Source organism: Coregonus clupeaformis, chromosome 7 (assembly GCF_020615455.1).
Source record: "Coregonus clupeaformis isolate EN_2021a chromosome 7, ASM2061545v1, whole genome shotgun sequence".
NCBI classification, from domain to species: domain Eukaryota; kingdom Metazoa; phylum Chordata; class Actinopteri; order Salmoniformes; family Salmonidae; genus Coregonus; species Coregonus clupeaformis.
This window is the reverse complement of record NC_059198.1, coordinates 33,835,588-33,854,098: the sequence shown is the minus strand read 5'-3', so window position 1 is coordinate 33,854,098 and position 18,511 is coordinate 33,835,588. Positions and strand designations below refer to the sequence as shown.

The 18,511-nt window shown below is 43.8% G+C and overlaps 3 protein-coding genes across 3 annotated transcripts in view; 1 reads left to right on the top strand and 2 right to left on the bottom strand.

The window, feature by feature from the left end:
• The window catches only part of LOC123491319 (double C2-like domain-containing protein alpha), a 113,124-nt gene extending 106,479 nt beyond the window's left edge, over positions 1-6,645 (top strand). Inside the window, exons 9-11 of the mRNA XM_045221649.1 lie at positions 1,143-1,224; positions 2,472-2,568; positions 2,769-6,645. Coding sequence (XP_045077584.1) covers positions 1,143-1,224; positions 2,472-2,568; positions 2,769-2,905 — 316 coding nt within the window. The 3' untranslated portion in view covers positions 2,906-6,645. The remainder of the gene's footprint in view (positions 1-1,142; positions 1,225-2,471; positions 2,569-2,768) is intronic.
• Positions 6,646-8,158: 1,513 nt separating this feature from the next.
• Positions 8,159-10,049, bottom strand: LOC123491318 (zinc finger E-box-binding homeobox 1-like). The gene is made up of 2 exons (XM_045221647.1): positions 9,752-10,049; positions 8,159-9,406 (listed from the first exon to the last, which is right to left on the bottom strand). The coding sequence occupies exons 1-2, from the start codon at positions 9,942-9,944 to the stop codon at positions 8,208-8,210; spliced, it is 1,392 nt and encodes a 463-aa protein (XP_045077582.1). The 5' UTR covers positions 9,945-10,049; the 3' UTR covers positions 8,159-8,207.
• Positions 10,050-10,306: 257 nt separating this feature from the next.
• On the bottom strand, positions 10,307-16,611 carry LOC121550965 (zinc finger protein 483-like). Its single transcript, XM_045221648.1, has 3 exons — positions 16,337-16,611; positions 15,158-16,076; positions 10,307-10,770 (listed from the first exon to the last, which is right to left on the bottom strand). Exons 1-3 carry the CDS (start codon positions 16,542-16,544, stop codon positions 10,566-10,568), a joined length of 1,332 nt encoding a protein of 443 aa, XP_045077583.1. The 5' UTR covers positions 16,545-16,611; the 3' UTR covers positions 10,307-10,565.
• Between the last annotated feature and the right edge of the window lie 1,900 nt (positions 16,612-18,511).

Below are 18,511 nucleotides of genomic sequence, written 5' to 3'. Positions count from 1 at the left end.
GAGAGAGAGAGAGAGAGAGAGAGAGAGAGAGAGAGAGAGAGAGAGAGAGAGAGAGAGAGAGAGAGAGAGAGAGAGAGAGAGAGAGAGAGAGAGAGAGAGAGAGAGAGAGAGAGAGAGAGAGAGAGAGAGAGAAAAGGGGGGGGTACTGGGTTTTCAGATGAAAGGAGAGGAGAGTTGGAATAGGTTAAAGAGTGAAGAGAGAGGAGTGAATATGGGTAGGAGAGATGACCTGGTCCTAGTTCCATTAGGATTCCTTTCACCTTCTCCTAACTCCTTCCTTTTTAGCAATGGTTGGTCGGGAAATCAATACATTGGAAGCTTTTATTGTCCTGTTGGAAGGCTAGCTGGAGCATCACCATGTTACTTGAATCTAGACCAATCCACTATCCAGTTCTATCAGATTTGGAAGCACCAGGGGAGCCAAGAGACTGAAATTGAATGGGGCCCAAGAAGACCATCACTCACTTCAATTGGTCAGGGTGGCAAGACAGCATCAGTGTGATAAAGAGAAAGGAATAGAGCATGTCTGTTTCTTCCATCATTCATGTTCCTCTTAAATGTTTTCCTTGTGTCATCTGTCTAAGTAAAATGTTCCAAAGCATTTATTCCTCTCTAGGCAAACTGGCACAGGAACAGATGAGAGCTCAGTTCACTATCGCCCACCCCTGCACACACGCTCTGTCACACACACATGCATAGACTCTGTCACACACACACACACACACAGTCACCCACACTCTGTCTCTCACACAGATCAAAGCTAAGTCTCTCATTGTGCGTGTGTGTGTTTTCTATGCAAGTGACAGTGTGTGTGTACAAGTACATGTAAGTGTGTATTTATGTGTGTGCGAGTGTGTTTGTGTATTTATGTGTGTGTGTGTGTGTGTTTGTGTGCTACCCACTGTTTAGGAAGCGTATCAAAATTTTATCGGCAGTCAGTGGGATGTCACCACAAAGACCTGAGAGACACACCTGTGTGCATGCATTTGAGGGATTGAGTGTTTGTGCGTCAATCTATGATACTGTCCCTTCTACCCTCGTTTTCCCCTCACTCACTCCCCTAACCCTCTGTCTCTCCCCTCTCTCACTCCCCTCCCTCCCTCCCGCTCTCTCCCCTACCCCTCTATCTCTCACTCTTTCAGATATCTGAAGCCCGACACACAGAAGAAATCCAAACACAAAACGGCTGTGATTAAAAAGACCCTTAACCCTGAATTCAATGAGGTATATCCCTGCTGGGTCTCCAGGGGAGACTGGCACCGCGTGTGCTAGGCATGTAGTGTGTTGTAGCATATGTTCTATCAATCCCCTCTCTGGGGGTCAATGTTAATGTCAATGCTAATGAGATGTCCAGTCCAATATCCCACACTCTCCTCATCTGTCATCCTCTCTCTGTCTCTCTCTCGCTCTCCCTCCTCTAGTATACAGTATTCATCACCTCATCTACCCTTTCCCTTTTCATAGGAAAGTCTCTCTCTCTCCCTCATTCTCTCTCTGTCAGTACTACATCCCCTTTCCTCTGAATTTAATTATAACAATTGATAACAATTTGCAATCGTCTGAACACTTTTACCACTGACACAACAATGTGTTGACAAAGACGATATACAGTAAGCATATCAGTAAGGTCCTTTGGTTGGCTCTCTCATCTCTATATTTCTTTCCCCCCTCCCTCCCTCCCTCCCTCCCTCCCTCCCTCCCTCCCTCCCTCCCTCCCCCTCATTCTACAGCGTGGGCATTGAGAAGTAATAACGCCAAGCCTTTTATTTGTATTCACTCAGAAGTAATGTACACTATGATGGGGCCTTGATATAATTGCAGCGATGTAGCTAGTCTAAAACCTATAACTGCCTAAATTCAACTCCAAGTGGAGACAATATAAGGCTCAGTTATAGGCCCATCAGATGATAGTGCTCCCGCTCATATCTGGTTGTTAATGGATGGGATATACTGTACTGTATGTCTCCAGATCACTTATTTCTAAAGCTATGGTCATGACATGTCACCTATTTCTCAATGACCTCCCATACATCTCCCTGTCATGCGACCAAGGAGTAGTTGTAACAACAATGGAAAGCGTTTTGCATAACAAGGGACATCAGGTTCCGTATTCATAAAGCTGCTTGGAGTATAGGTGCTTGGAGTAGGAGTGATGATCTAGGATCAAATTCCGTCTGTTTATAGCTTTAGCACTGCTACTCTGAGACGCTTTGTGAATACAGGCCCTGTTTTTGTGTGTGTGTGTGGTTTAGTTTTTTCCCATTTAGATTCACAGTACTTCTGTAAGTAATGTCACAGCTATGAGTAGAAGTTGCTCTTAGGCACAGATCTGGGATCAGCTTGCCCTTCACAAATCCTAACTTTAGTTATTACAGGGGAAACACTAAAGCTGACCATAGATCAGTGTCCAGTGGCAACCTCCTCCTACTCCTACTGAATGGGCTCTCCTGTGGTTCCCTCGCACCCTACAGGAGTTCTTTTATGAGATCTCCATGTCAGAGCTGTCCAATAAGACTCTGGAGGTCACTGTCTGGGACTACGACTTGGGACGCTCCAATGACTTCATAGGTGAGACTCTTCACTTTGCACGCACGCACGCATACACACACACAGAGCGAGAGAGAGAGAGATGGCGAGAGAGCAAGAGAGTCAAATCCCGACTTCACACATCCCTATTCCCACAGAAGCCAAACTTTTGTGCAGATATTCCATTGGGACTTTGAACTCCTGAAAGGTTCCCATGGTGACACTGTTTGTCATGTTTACAGGTGGAGTGTGCCTGAGCTGTCACTCACAGGGAGACCCCCTCCGCCATTGGATGGACTGCCTTAAGAACAAGGGACAGAGGGTGGAGCGCTGGCACATACTGACCAATGAGCTCCCAAGATCTGTATGTCATGAGTAAGGCCACACACCGACTGAGACACAAGGCTGAGTCCCAATTCTTCACCCTTCTTTTAATTCCATGATGGGGAGTGTGCAAATGCACACTTTGGGAGAAGTGTGGAGAATCGGGACACAGATCAAATCATCCCTCTAGCCCCCTACCACCTAGGCATTCCTGGAGATCTGAGAGGATTGGATAGACCAGAAATATGGAGGGAATTCCACCTAACTTATCAGAAAGCAAGGGGGAAGCAATGACCATATTGATCTAGATCCTATCTAAACCTTTCAGATCTACCGTAGTGCCTAGGTGGTAGGGGTCGATTTGGAACTCAGCGAACATGCAGCATGTCTAGGCTCTCTCTAGAGCCCTGTTTATACCTGGTTCTAACGTGCTTCCCTCTTCCTGATATTTTCCTGACGGTTTACACTTATAAGATCTGATCACAATCAGATAACAATGCGTCTTTTAATCATCTACACCTGTCTAAAAATGTGGGCACAATCCGAATGTGGACAGGATCAGAACAAAGGACACATGTTAGCACCAGGTATAAATGGGGATGACTTGCCACAGAATAGGATGCACTACCGGTATGTTTCTATGTGTATAAGGGTGATTCAAACCAACACACCATAACACACCATGGAGTTGATGCATGCTGAATACAAGTCATATACAATACAAGGCATGGATGTTATTAAGCACATCTCCTTTATGCTATGGAATAGACAAGTGGTTGTGTAGATGGTCCCTTCAAGTTAGATCAGGGTTTCTTTGATTATTGGAATCAGCTGAGTAGTGCTAGGGCAAAAACCAAAATGTGCACCCCTAGGACCGAGTTTGGGAAACGCTGAGTTAGATGGAGATGTTTGTCAGTGGGATGGGGAATGCGGTTCTTGTTGCCTTATGGCCTCTTGTCACTAATATTGACATTCACAACTCAACATCATACCTCTGATTTTATCTGATTTCATCTGCACGTTTTAGTCTACGGGCTCTTTTACTTCTCTTCTCTTGTTCTGCTGATTTGATTGATTTCCATGTCTTTCATGGTTCTTTTAATAACAAATTGATATCTATGTTGGTAATAATATGCCTATGCTACATCAATACCGGCACACAAATATCTAACATCAGATATCCTGTTTCTATTGTTGTAATTTGAACCCAAATGGAACCTTATTCCTAAATAATGCACTACTTTTGACCAAAGCCCTATGGGCCTTGGTCAAAAGTAGTGCACTACATAGGGAATAGGGGGGGGGGCATTTGGGACAAACCCATTCACTGCATCCCAAACATGACATACACTAATATTATTATTATGAATACAGAAGTTCTTCCATGTTGTTGCATGATGCAATACAGTCTTGACAAAAAAAAGTTGTCCCCTCCCTAATATAACTATCCCCTTCCCCAAAAAAGTATTTGATAAAACAAAGTATAATTATTATTACTTTATTTATTATTGAGGTGATTTCCCTGTATTGTTATTTTTGTTTTCTGTCATGTTTCTTATATTTGTCTCTTAATGCACGACTGAATGTGTGAATGTGGGTTTTTACTGACGTTTCAATGGCTGTATACGATTATCTTGTTGTGCTTTTAACAATTGTTGTTCTTACATTTATATCAGGTGTTTTGTGTACAATATGAAAATACATTTGGAATGCACTACCGTATAAGTCTGATTTGGTTTCTATTTTGTGAGATGGCTTGGCTGAGGGTAATCCAGTACTCACTCAGTGCTACTGAACAGTAAAATAAATCACTACCCCCTGGTGGTTCAATGAATACATTACACATTTTCACATATTAGTAATTTAGCTAACCCTCTGACCATGTTCAACGGTCCTTGCTATCCTGCATCCTTGGGACGTCCCAACTCTGACATTACCTTATTGAAGTTGAACTTTACAATGGTTACAATTAGGTAAGGGTTAAAGTTAGGGTTAGGGACGTCCCAAAGATCCCGGATAGCACTAACCAATTTTCAACTCCCCATAACAAGTATCAAGCAAGAATCAATAAGACGCTGCTGTTTTTTATGTGACAAACTTTTAAATGAAAGGCAACATGAATACAACAACACACATTTAAAAATAATCCCATTTACTGTACATAAGGCTCTGAACTATCAGCGCCACAGTAAGTCTTGAAGTCTGAGCACTTGCTATTTGAGACCATGATGAGATTCTAATGAAGGCATCCTAAGCCGGTTTGTGTCTCAGATCAGTGCAGACATGGGGTGCTCCTTTTCCTTTAATTTTACTGGATAGTCACCTTATGAAGTATCCTGGGGTAAGGAATGTGTTTTTGGACTCCTAAACCACATGAGTAAAACTCCAGTCCTTAGATTCAGCACTGGAGTGTCTGTGGGTTTTGGTTCCTCCCTTTTCCTTAATTAATCAGTGTTTCTTAATGGACAAGTTCAAAAAGTTTCACTTCCTTTCCGTTTTCTTCCGTTTCATGCCAAGTGAACATGACCCCGGTTTTTCTTGCAGGTCTAGATCCTAAAAACTTTTTTTTTAAAGACCGAAAACAAGTAGACACTGACTGCGGCTCTAAAGGAATTGTGTTTGACACCAGTGTCTTCAACCCATGGTTCATCCTCTGCAGTCTCTAAGGTCAGCAGGCTCCACCCCCTGAGTCACAAGCAGGAAGTGGATCAATACTACAACACAGCAAAAGTCAATAACCTCCCTGTAACAGACTGGGCCCCGCTGACCTTTGGACGGACTGGTGCACAAACACAAATGCACTGCACGCATACAGTAAAATAAAACACACACACACAGTAAAAAAAAAAAGTCTACACACATTTGCTGCTTGCTTAAGGTAGTCCATCACATCTGATGATGACTTCAACTACTGCTTGTGGGTTCGCTGATGACTGTATAATCAGATGCGGAATGCACACTGTCTGCCACAGACAGAGCACACGATTGGCCATACACTCCCCTCCATATGTATTTGGACAGTGAAGCAAAAAAAAAATTTGTCTCTATACTCCAGCATTTTGGATTTGAGATTTTCATGCATATCTGTTTAGAAATTAAAGCACTTTAGGTCCCACTTTAAACTAAGTACAACTTTGTTTATCCAAATGTACCCCATTTTTGTGGTATCCAATTGTGTTTCATTGCGGCAACTCTCCAACGGGCTCGGGAGAGGTGAGAATCGGACAAACAAGCTGCTTTTTATACACACCCGGAAGTCAGCTGGGCCAATGTGTTGGAGGGGACACCGACTGACGACCCTAGTCAGCTTGCAAGTGCCCAGTCCGCCACAAGAAGATGCTAGAGCAAGTTAAGACAAGGAATCCCCTGCCAACCCTACCCTCCCCTAAACCGGACAGTGCTAGGCCAATTGTGCACCGCCCTTGGAATTCCCGGTCACGGCAGGCTGTAGTGACGCCCTTCTGCACTTCAGCAGGATGTGCCACTCGGGAGCTCCGTTGCAAAGTACAACTTATAAAGGCTTTATATAGCACTACTTAAGTGCTTTACAAATCATTAGCATATGTCATAATCTCTAAATGGTGTGTAAACTTACATTTGGCAATACACCCTACAGTGGGAATTGTTATGTCACCCTTTATACACCATTTATAGCGTAGGACATACGCTTATAGATTATTTGTGAAGCATTTATATAGTGCTTATAAAGCCTTTATGTATGCTATAAAAAGCCTTTATACAGTGGGGGAAAAAAGTATTTAGTCAGCCACCAATTGTGCAAGTTCTCCCACTTAAAAAGATGAGAGAGGCCTGTAATTTTCATCATAGGTACACGTCAACTATGACAGACAAATTCAGAAAAGAAAATCCAGAAAATCACATTGTAGGATTTTTTATGAATTTATTTGCAAATTATGGTGGAAAATAAGTATTTGGTCACCTACAAACAAGCAAGATTTCTGGCTCTCACAGACCTGTAACTTCTTCTTTAAGAGGCTCCTCTGTCCTCCACTCGTTACCTGTATTAATGGCACCTGTTTGAACTTGTTATCAGTATAAAAGACACCTGTCCACAACCTCAAACAGTCACACTCCAAACTCCACTATGGCCAAGACCAAAGAGCTGTCAAAGGACACCAGAAACAAAATTGTAGACCTGCACCAGGCTGGGAAGACTGAATCTGCAATAGGTAAGCAGCTTGGTTTGAAGAAATCAACTGTGGGAGCAATTATTAGGAAATGGAAGACATACAAGACCACTGATAATCTCCCTCGATCTGGGGCTCCACGCAAGATCTCACCCCGTGGGGTCAAAATGATCACAAGAACGGTGAGCAAAAATCCCAGAACCACACGGGGGGACCTAGTGAATGACCTGCAGAGAGCTGGGACCAAAGTAACAAAGCCTACCATCAGTAACACACTACGCCGCCAGGGACTCAAATCCTGCAGTGCCAGACGTGTCCCCCTGCTTAAGCCAGTACATGTCCAGGCCCGTCTGAAGTTTGCTAGAGTGCATTTGGATGATCCAGAAGAGGATTGGGAGAATGTCATATGGTCAGATGAAACCAAAATATAACTTTTTGGTAAAAACTCAACTCGTCGTGTTTGGAGGACAAAGAATGCTGAGTTGCATCCAAAGAACACCATACCTACTGTGAAGCATGGGGGTGGAAACATCATGCTTTGGGGCTGTTTTTTCTGCAAAGGGACCAGGACGACTGATCCGTGTAAAGGAAAGAATGAATGGGGCCATGTATCGTGAGATTTTGAGTGAAAACCTCCTTCCATCAGCAAGGGCATTGAAGATGAAACGTGGCTGGGTCTTTCAGCATGACAATGATTCAAAACACACCGCCCGGGCAACGAAGGAGTGGCTTCGTAAGAAGCATTTCAAGGTCCTGGAGTGGCCTAGCCAGTCTCCAGATCTCAACCCCATAGAAAATCTTTGGAGGGAGTTGAAAGTCTGTGTTGCCCAGCGACAGCCCCAAAACATCACTGCTCTAGAGGAGATCTGCATGGAGGAATGGGCCAAAATACCAGCAACAGTGTGTGAAAACCTTGTGAAGACTTACAGAAAACGTTTGACCTGTGTCATTGCCAACAAAGGGATATAACAAAGTATTGAGAAACTTTTGTTATTGACCAAATACTTATTTTCCACCATAATTTGCAAATAAATTCATTACAAATCCTACAATGTGATTTTCTGGATTTTCTTTTCTAATTTTGTCTGTCATAGTTGACGTGTACCTATGATGAAAATTACAGGCCTCTCTCATCTTTTTAAGTGGGAGAACTTGCACAATTGGTGGCTGACTAAATACTTTTTTTCCCCACTGTAGGTTGTACTGCCATCATCCAATATCTGACACATGAGTCCTGATGTGTTTGGCCAGCTTAGCCGCCTCACTGAAAGCCTTGCCACACAAGCTGCAGGTGTGGGCCCCGCCTCCGGCAGGCTGCATTCCATTATGAACGCGCTGGTGCTTCCTACACGTGTAGGCGTCCTTGAAGCTCATGCCGCAGACAGGGCAGTCATACAGCCGCAGCTCCGTGTGAACGCGTCGGTGGTTCCTCAGTGTGCCATCGTTGTTGAATCGCTTGCCACACAGTGCACAAACGTACGGCTTCTCCCCTGTGTGAATGCGGAGGTGGATCTTGAGACGTGAGACGTGACTGAATCTCTTACCACACTGAGGGCACGGGTGGGACCTCTGATCCCCCCTGTTGTTTGTTTGTTGTTGATCCCTGTTGTTTGTGGACCTGTTTATTTGTTGATGACCCCTATTTGTTGATCTATTTGTTTGTTGTTGACGTCTGGTTTGACCCGGGTATAACAAGGATGTCAAGGGACCTACGGTACCTGTGGTGGTGGCGTCCCCGAAGTCTAGTTCTGGCCCTGTTGTTACACAACCATCGCTGCCAATCTGACGGAAAAAGCCGTCTGGGATCATGGCAGCACTAGCTGATACCAGGTCAGTGGGGATGCCCGAGGCAGTGGAGGCACCATATCGTCTGCTCTCTGCAACCACTGACTCCAGGTCAGCACTCAGGTCTGAGACAGTGTATCTGGTTTCAACAGTGGCTGGTCCAGGGTCCGAACTGGGGTTTAGTTCACCATACCCCATCTGAGCAGATACTGACCCCAAGTCAGTAGGGCTAGTATCACTAGGCTCTGTTTTGATGCCCTCAGAGTTATAGTGTAAAACCACTCTGTCCACGGGGCATGATGTGCTGCTGAAGGGATTTGCAGAGGGAAGGAGATGCTGGTCGTCTTCTTCGTCCAAGTCCCTTTTCACAGACGCTGAAGTCAATGGAGCTACTACTGGGGTGGTAGCTGATGTATCGGTCTGTTGCGAGGACAGGGTACGTGGAGAGCTACACAGATTCTTCCACTCGGTGCAGTCTGTGGGTAGCTGGCTATGTGTGGCAGGCATCTCATCCTGCCTCATTACCATGTGGTTCTGGGTCTGTGTAGATTCAGGGTCTGGACTCTGGTCAGAGCTCCACTGGTGCTGCCCAGACACAGAGAGAGAAACAGGCCTGGTCGAGACTGGATGGACAGACGGAAAATAAAGAAAAATCAGCTTGATTACGTTCAAACAACTACACAAGCAATGACCCAGACTTGAGTTTTCAAGCATTCTGTAGAATGAGCTTGTTTGGGTAATGTGGTTATCTACTGGGCTTGAGACTGTCCAAATGCCCCATATCATAATCTTCTAGAAAACCTGCGTGTCCTCCCCTTTATCTACACTGAGTGAAAGACTTGACAGGTGAAAACAGAGATCATCTGGCTCTCACTTGTATTTTTTTTCTCAGATGAGTGCAAATAAAGGAGAGATGAGGAGAGGTTACATTTTTCAGACAATAGACAAAGAGCCATAAGCATCATCACCTGCTGAACACTCCGTGCCCGTGTCGAGTCCAACTTCTCGTAGCCTTCGTTTTAAGAGTTCATTCTCTCTCTTCGTCCGGGCAGTCTCCTCCTCGAATTCTGACACTGTCCCCCCGACCACCTCCAGTATCTCATCTACAGCCACCATTAACCGCTGAGTGAGGTAAGCATTCAAAAGCTGTAGTTTAGCCATTTTCCAGAAATTAGCCTGCCCCAAATATTTGTTAAATCCACTGAAAGCTGCCTAATAACGACCCGAGCTAGACTGTTTTGTAAACATCTCCGCGAAAGCATTCACTTCCTGGTTCTTTAACGCTCCTTGGTCATGTGATAAAAACGGTACCGTAATTCATGAAAAAGGGGAGGCAAGAGTTTTATTAAAGGGGTTTTCTACTTAAGATCTACTGTTAGTTTTGCACCCTTATTAATGAGTATATTAATACATATCTTGAGTGAAGGTGATGTGAGTAAAGCATCTGGCATCTTCCTTTTGGAAAAAAAACTACCTGAAAGATGGTTCAACTTTAACACAAAATAAATACAGAATCAGACATGTGATTTTAATAATTCAATGATGGACTGATTTAATTCATTTTCACAGACACACACTCTTCAATCAAGCTGGAAACATCAGCCAAGATGACATTATCCATTAGTTTTCTACTGCACTGTTTTTATTTATCCCAATAAATACATTTAGGAAATATTCCTATGGCTAAAACACTTCAACGTTTCACAATCCCTTCATGTCCTCCTATGTTTGAAAAGGTGTAGCTGATTCAGTAGCAGCTGATTAGTTAGCGCATTGTCCTCCTCATGTGATGAGCTGCCCTGCATCTGTCAGGTGTGTGTTCAGGTGTACCCGCAGGCCGCTGGCCACGGTGAAGCTCTTGGGACACTGGACACAGCGATAGGGTTTCTCCCCAGAGTGAGTCCGTTTGTGCTTCTTCATGGTGTCTCCGTCGCTGAAGGTCCTGTGGCAGTAGGGGCAGCTGTAGGGTCTCTCACCGGTGTGGATCCTATAATATATAATAAGTATAAAAAAAATATATATATATATATATATATAAATGGAGTGAAGAGACTTTAACCCAACACCTAGAAACCTCGTTAAGAGGTTTTTTTTTTTTGCCGTAACGGCTAAGGTGTTGGATTGACAGTCGCTGGTCAGGGCTACCGCCTAAATTCACTACAATATACAGTGAGCTACAAAACTATTGGGACAGTGACACATTTTTTGTTGTTTTGGCTCTGTACTCCAGCACTTGGGATTTGAAATGATACAATGACTGAGGTTAAAGTGTCGACTGTCAGCTTTTAATTAGATGGTATTTTCATCCATATCGGGTGAACCGTTTAGAAATTACAGCACTTTCTGTACATAGCCCCCCCATTTTAGGGGACCAAAAGTATTGGGACAAATTCACTTATGTGTATTAAAGTAGTCAAAAGTGTAGTATTTGGTCCCATATTCCTAGCACGCAATGATTACAGCAAGCTTATGACTCTACAAACTTGTTGGATGCATTTGCTGTTTGTTTTGGTTGTGTGTCAGATTATTTTGTGCCAATAGAAATGAATGGTAATGTATTGTGTTGTTTTGGAGTCACTTTTATTGTAAATAAGAATAGAATATGTTTCTAAACACATGCTACCATGATTACGGATAGTAATTATGGTAGCATCCACATTAATTCTACTCCTTTTGCCATGGGGCAAAGAGAAAAATGTTTCCAGTTTTACAGCAAATTTGCTTGAATTCTACCACTTTTGCCATAATTGTTTTCAGTTTTAAAGTACATTTCCTGCAATTCTACACTTTTTGCCATGACTTATGCAATGTTAATGATATCTGAGTGAGAGTGACTAACAAAATCAATGGGGGCCACCTGGAGGTCAGAGCCCCTGGGCACGTGCCCTGCGTGGCTGGTCGGTAGTTGGCCATGATTACTACAAGTTTAGATAGCTTGGTAGACTAATTTACCAATCTAAAAATTGTTAGCTGACATGGCTAATTGAGTGACTGTCAGTGATGACATAACAAGAGACAAATTGCTGATGCACAACCAAATTTCTAACTTGCACCTTATGTATTCTATTATAATAATAATAATAATATGCCATTTAGCAGACGCTTTTATCCAAAGTGACTTACAGTCATGTGTGCATACATTGTTATGTATGGGTGGTCCCGGGGATTGAACCCACTACCCTGGCGTTACAAGCGCCATGCTCTACCAATTGAGCTACAGAGATTCTACTATTCTAACTCTCAATAGTAAGTTGAGACCCCAACTGCGGTGCTTTTGTTGCTTATGCCTGGAGCCGGCCCTGGTGATAGGGATGAACCAGGTAATCAACATTCAATGGAGGACAAGTTGTCATAGGCCTAAAACCTATATACAGTGGGGAGAACAAGTATTTGATACACTGCCGATTTTGCAGGTTTTCCTACTTACAAAGCATGTAGAGGTCTGTAATTTTTATCATAGGTACACTTCAACTGTGAGAGACGGAATCTAAAACAAAAATGCAGAAAATCACATTGTATGATTTTTAAGTAATTAATTTGCATTTTATTGCATGACAAAAGTATTTGATACATCAGAAAAGCAGAACTTAATATTTGGTACAGAAACCTTTGTTTGCAATTACAGAGATCATATGTTTCCTGTAGGTCTTGACCAGGTTTGCACACACTGGCCCACTCCATACAGACCTTCTCCAGATCCTTCAGGTTTCGGGGCTGTCGCTGGACAATACAGACTTTTAGCTCCCTCCAAAGATTTTCTATTGGGTTCAGGTCTGGAGACTGGCTACGCCACTCCAGGACCTTGAGATGCTTCTTACGGAGCCACTCCTTAGTTGCCCTGGCTGTGTGTTTCGGGTCGTTGTCATGCTGGAAGACCCAGCCATGACCCATCTTCAATGCTCTTACTGAGGGAAGGAGGTTGTTGGCCAAGATCTCGCAATACATGACCCAATCCATCCTCCCCACAATACGGTGCAGTCGTCCTGTCCCCTTTGCAGAAAAGCATCCCCAAAGAATGATGTTTCCACCTCCATGCTTCACGGTTGAGATGGTGTTCTTGGGGTTGTACTCATCCTTCTTCTTCCTCCAAATACGGCGAGTGGAGTTTAGACCAAAAAGCTCTATTTTTGTCTCATCAGACCACATGACCTTCTCCCATTCCTCCTCTGGATCATCCAGATGGTCATTGGCAAACTTCAGACGGGCCTGGACATGCGCTGGCTTGAGCAGGGGGACCTTGCGTGTGCTGCAGGATTTTAATCCATGACGGCGTAGTGTGTTACTAATGGTTTTCTTTGAGACTGTGGTCCCAGCTCTCTTCAGGTCATTGACCAGGTCCTGCCGTGTAGTTCTGGGCTGATCCCTCACCTTCCTCATGATCATTCATGCCCCACGAGGTGAGATCTTGCATGGAGCCCCAGACCGAGGGTGATTGACCGTAATCTTGAACTTCTTCCATTTTCTAATAATTGCGCCAACAGTTGTTGCCTTCTCACCAAGCTGCTTGCCTATTGTCCTGTAGCCCATCCCAGCCTTGTGCAGGTCTACAATTTTATCCCTGATGTCCTTACACAGCTCTCTGGTCTTGGCCATTGTGGAGAGGTAGGAGTCTGTTTGATTGAGTGTGTGGACAGGTGACTTTTATACAGGTAACGAGTTCAAACAGGTGCAGTTAATACAGGTAATGAGTGGAGAACAGGAGGGCTTCTTAAAGAAAAACTAACAGGTCTGTGAGAGCCGGAATTCTTACTGGTTGGTAGGTGATCAAATACTTATGTCATGCAATAAAATGCTAATTAATTACTTAAAAATCATACAATGTGATTTTCTGGATGTTTTTTTAGATTCCGTCTCTCACAGTTGAAGTGTACCTATGATAAAAATTACAGACCTATACATGCTTTGTAAGTAGGAAAACCTGCAAAATCGGCAGCGTATCAAATACTTCTTCTCCCCACTGTAGCCCATATTGCCATACCTGCCCAATGCCCAGGCCCATGACCCATGACCCAGCCACAGAGTCAGTACTTAGCTTTTATGTAAAGATAGACAGCTGTTTAGAAACATATTATATTCTTATTGACCAATAAATACACTACCGTTCAAAAGTTTGCGGTCACTTAGAAATCTCCTTGTTTTCGAAAGAAAAGTTATTTTAATGGACAAAAAAATTGCATCAAATTGATCAGAAATACGGTGTAGACATTGTTAATGTTGTAAATGGCTATTGTAACTGGAAACAGCTGATTTTTTATGGAATATCTACATAGGCGTACAGAGGCCCATTATCAGCAACCATCAGTCCTGTGTTCCAATGGCACCTCTGCCTAGGTCAGCATCCCGGAGTCGCCTCTTCACTGTTGACGTTGAGACTGGTGTTTTTTGCGGGTACTATTTAATGAAGCTGCCAGTTGAGGACCTGTGAGGCATCTGTTTCTCAAACTAGACAATCTAATGTATTTGTGCTCTTGCTCATTTGTGCTCTTGCTCAGTTGTGCACCGGGGCCTCCCACTCCTCTTTCTATTCTGGTTAGAGCAAGTTTGCGCTGTTCTGTGAAGGGAGTAGTACACAGCGTTGTATTTTATTGCTTCTTTAATCAGCATAACAGTTTTCAGCTGTGCTAACATAATTGCAAAATGGTTTTCTAATGATCAATTAGCCTTTTAAAATGATAAACTTGGATTAGCAAACACAACGTGCCATTGGAACACAGGACTGATGGTTGCTGATAATGGGCCTCTGTACACCTATGTAGATATTCCATTAACAATCAGCTGTTTCCAGCTACAATAGCCATTTACAACATTAACAATGTCTACACTATTTCTGATCAATTTGATGTTATTTTAATGGACAAAAAAATTGCTTCTCTTTCGAAAACAAGGACATTTCTAAATGACCCCAAACTTTTGAACGATAGTGTATATTGACTCCAAAATGACACAATACATTATTTACCATTCATTTCTATTGGCCACAAAATAATCTGAAACAAAAATGAAAAAACAAACAGAAAATGCATCCAACAAGTTTGTAGAGTCACAAGCTTGATGTAATCATTGCGTGCTAGGAATATGGGACCAAATACTAAACTTTTGACTACTCTAATACACATAAGTGAATTTGTCCCAATACTTTTGGTCCCCTAAAAAGGGGTATATGTACAGAAAGTGCTGTAATTTCTAAATGGTTCACCCAATATGGATGAATATACCCTTAAATTAAAGCTGACAGTCTGCAGTGTAACTTATAGTCATTGTATTACTTCAAATCCAAAGTGCTGGAGTACAGAGCCAAAACAACAATATGTGTCACTGTCCCAATACTTTTGGAGCTCACTGTATAATAATACAACATAATAATGTATGCCAACCTCAGGTGTCGTCTCAGGTTGCCTCTCTGGGTAAAGCTTTTGGAGCACCAGGAGCAGCGGTGGGGCCTCTCCCCCGTGTGGATGCGGTGGTGGCGCCGCAGGTCAGCCGACTGGGCGAAGGACTTACAGCACCAGTCACAGGCGTAGGGCTTCTTGTACTGGAGGTGGAGGTGGAGGCTGGCCGCCTGGCTGAAACTCTCCCCACAGCGGGTGCAGCGGTGTGGGTGCCCCTCCTGGTGGTCGGTGGGGGTGAAGTTGTTACTCTCGTTGTATGGCAACGCCCCGTCCTTGGGCCCAGGCTCTGTTTCATGTGTTTGCTGGTCATGTACGGGTGTGTTATGGCGCTCAGAGATGTCCATATCTGGAAGGTCTTTGAAGCCAGCGTCGCCTGAGAGTTCATGGTTGTGGGGTAGTAGTATTATAGGATGACCTGTGTAGCCTGAACTGGATTTAGGTTTATGGTTGGTGAGGTTCACTGTGACATCGCATTCCTTGGGTTCCATTTTGATCCGTCCCTGGATTGGGTCGATGGGAGAGGACCTCTTTCTCTCTGTCCTAAGGACTGGCACTTCAGCGTTGGCTGCTCCCGTTGTTGTGGCACAGTGGGCATTGGAGGAGAATGGAGACGGGGCCAAGGATGAGGTGTTTCCAAAACCCTTGGGTTCTGAGTCTGAGTTGAGCTCAGACTTTGGGATTGCCTCCCCTGGACTGGGCTTCTCTTCTACTCTGACCGCTTCAGTGTGTCCATGGTTTGGTCCTGTGAGACCCCCATCCTGACCCAACGCTACCTGGGTCTGTGCCTGTAGCCCGTGTCTGTTGACCTGGCTCTGCTGCAGGGGCTCTGGGTCCTGTTCCTGACTGGAGCTCCACTCTTGTTCACAGAGTTGCTGCTGTCCAGAGAGAGAAAGGGTGGTGGATCCTGCATAGAAAGAGGGTGCAAAAACAAAGTGCTGTCACTAAATAATTCAGAAATTTAGTAAATATGTATGACATCGTAATTAATCATAATATTTGTTCATGTTTGGTATTCGGGCACTTCTCACGAGCCAACGTAAAGTTACTGTAAATCGTCGTCAGACAAACAGAAAGACGTCACCCAAAGTAGCTAGCTAGTTGACAGGTTTCCAACTAATTTCTGCATGATCATTAAATGAGTATAATCCAACAAAATGTTCTTACGCCAGTCTGTCTCCGCCAAGAGTAGGATGTCCCGGAGCTGTCGCCGCAGGCTTTCATTTTCTCTCTTCGCGCTTTCATTCTCTCTCTTCGTCCTAGCCGTCTCTTCTCGGTACTCCGCCACTGTGTCCCCGACCACGTCCAGAATCTCCCGCACCACTACCGTTAAACGTTCTGTCAGGTAAGCATTCAACAGCTGCAGTTTGGTCATTTTAAACACATAAAATAGTGCAGAATAATGTCTCTCTCTCAGCTGATGTTGTGATTTTACTCTTCGCTTGTTGGTAGTTGGGTGAATAGGAAGTGTGAATGTTGTTTTATCGCCACCTGCTGTTTGGGAAGTGAAATGGCTGTCTTGTTTTGAGCTACAAGGGGGCAGTGCAACCCTGCATAATTTCGTCTTCATCAGTAGTTTTATAACACGACCCCTCAATCCTGGTCCATCCCAACAACATCTGATTCAACTACTCAACTCATTTATCATTCAGCCCTTAATCAAAGAGGTAAGCACCAAACACAAATAACACTAAATAGACAGACCTAGTGAAGCCAGCAGATATACCACCCCAATAGGCTAATTTGTGGTTTTCGGGGTCAGGCCAATGTGCAAGGTGTGTGATTTATCAAATAAATATTAAATTAGCACAAATTAAGGTTTATGTGACCTACAGTATTCAAACCCAGCTTGATGGGGTGCCACAATACTGTGTTTGTCTCGCTGAGCTAAAGCGATTTATCTTGGGGAATTAAGGCAAGTCTTCAGGTCTCAGGCAAGGTTACTCATCACACAAGCATAGTAGGCATATTTAATGAAACTCAATTGAATTATAGGTCAAGGTGATTAAAGATGGGATCTCTTTATCTTTGAAAGAGAAATGCTCAAACATTTTGTAGTCCAGAAAATTATTTGGGTGCTGGGTTCCAAAGGCATATACTGGAAGAAAGAAACGCATCTGTTTTTTTTGTTTTGATCACTGCTGCTAAAAAAGAAGACATTTAAACTTAAATAATATTTCAGTGAGTGCGGGTTTTTCCTTTCTTCCTGTATATCTCCTTATCTTTGCCATGCAGGAGGAGGCTATATCAACATCAACTAACTCTCAACTCCTCTGCAACTCTTCCCCAGGTCGTTGCAGGCGGTGGCTCTCCTGGGAAAATGCAGGTAAGTACAAAAGAAAGTGTCTAGTGTCTAAGAAAGGTTAATAACAGTAGCTACATTTTAAGAAAAATGCCCAAGAGAATTCAGACACTGGTAACTGGACAGAGCGAGCCACTGCCAGCCTAGGTCCTCCACCAAAGCTCTTGGGACTGGGATTGGTCGTCTGGGTTTGCATCCCAAATGGCACCCTATTCCATATTCACTGGTTTTGACAAGGGCCCAACGGCACTATATAGGGAATAGGGTGCCATTTGGAACGCATCCCAGGTCTGCCTCTTATCCTCCTGTGGTATCAACATCAGGGCTTTATCGGGAGACGAAGAGGTGCGTAACCCTCTGGACTGGACTGGACTGCCCACTGCCGTCCTCCATACAGGAGAGGAGAGGCTGCAGATTTTGTGGGAGAGGCTGCAGTCCCTTAATCTGATTTATTAATTAGATAATTCATTCAGATTTAACGATGAGATAATTCAGTCAGAGAAGCAAATGAAATCCCTGAAGGTTAACTGTAACCCTCTCTAAATATCTCCTTTACTCTCTTTAACGCTGTCCCTCTCTCTCTACTTCTCTCTCTGTCGCTCTCTCCCTCTACTTCTCTCCTTCTCTCTGGGACGATCTCAATTGCATACTCCTCACGTCCTCTGTCCGCGTCTCCTTCTCAAACCCCATTGGAGGATAAGGTCAGAGGGGCGGGACCTTTTGCTTTCTCATCCAATTGGTTTTAAGAAGGAGACGAGGAGAGAAGACGTGAGGAGTATGCAATTTAGATCTTCCCATAATCTCTCTCGCTTCCTCTCTGTTTCTTTCTCATATTGGTGAACCAGAAAAAGGGGTAGAAAATATGCATCTTGTACTGCATCTTGTACTGACAGAATCTTATGGTTAAAGGTTGAGTTAGAATGTTTGCAGGTGAGTTATTAAATGTTTAGCTGTAGAGTTGAGAACTACTGAATAATATGAGTTTGGCCTGAGTTGAAGGTTTTCGATAAGGTCTTGACTGTTTAGTTTCTGGGGCCAGT

Excerpts from the sequence above, each read along its gene's own strand:
- LOC123491318 (XM_045221647.1), bottom strand. The coding sequence starts at position 9,944 with ATGGCTAAACTACAGCTTTTGAATGCTTACCTCACTCAGCGGTTAATG. Across the intron at positions 9,407-9,751 it reads GGGCACGGAGTGTTCAGCAG|TCTCGACCAGGCCTGTTTCT; the intron begins GTGATGATGCTT and ends CTGTCCATCCAG.
- LOC121550965 (XM_045221648.1), bottom strand. The coding sequence starts at position 16,544 with ATGACCAAACTGCAGCTGTTGAATGCTTACCTGACAGAACGTTTAACG. Across the intron at positions 16,077-16,336 it reads CTTGGCGGAGACAGACTGGC|GATCCACCACCCTTTCTCTC; the intron begins GTAAGAACATTT and ends CTTTCTATGCAG. Across the intron at positions 10,771-15,157 it reads AACCTGAGACGACACCTGAG|GATCCACACCGGTGAGAGAC; the intron begins GTTGGCATACAT and ends TATATATTATAG.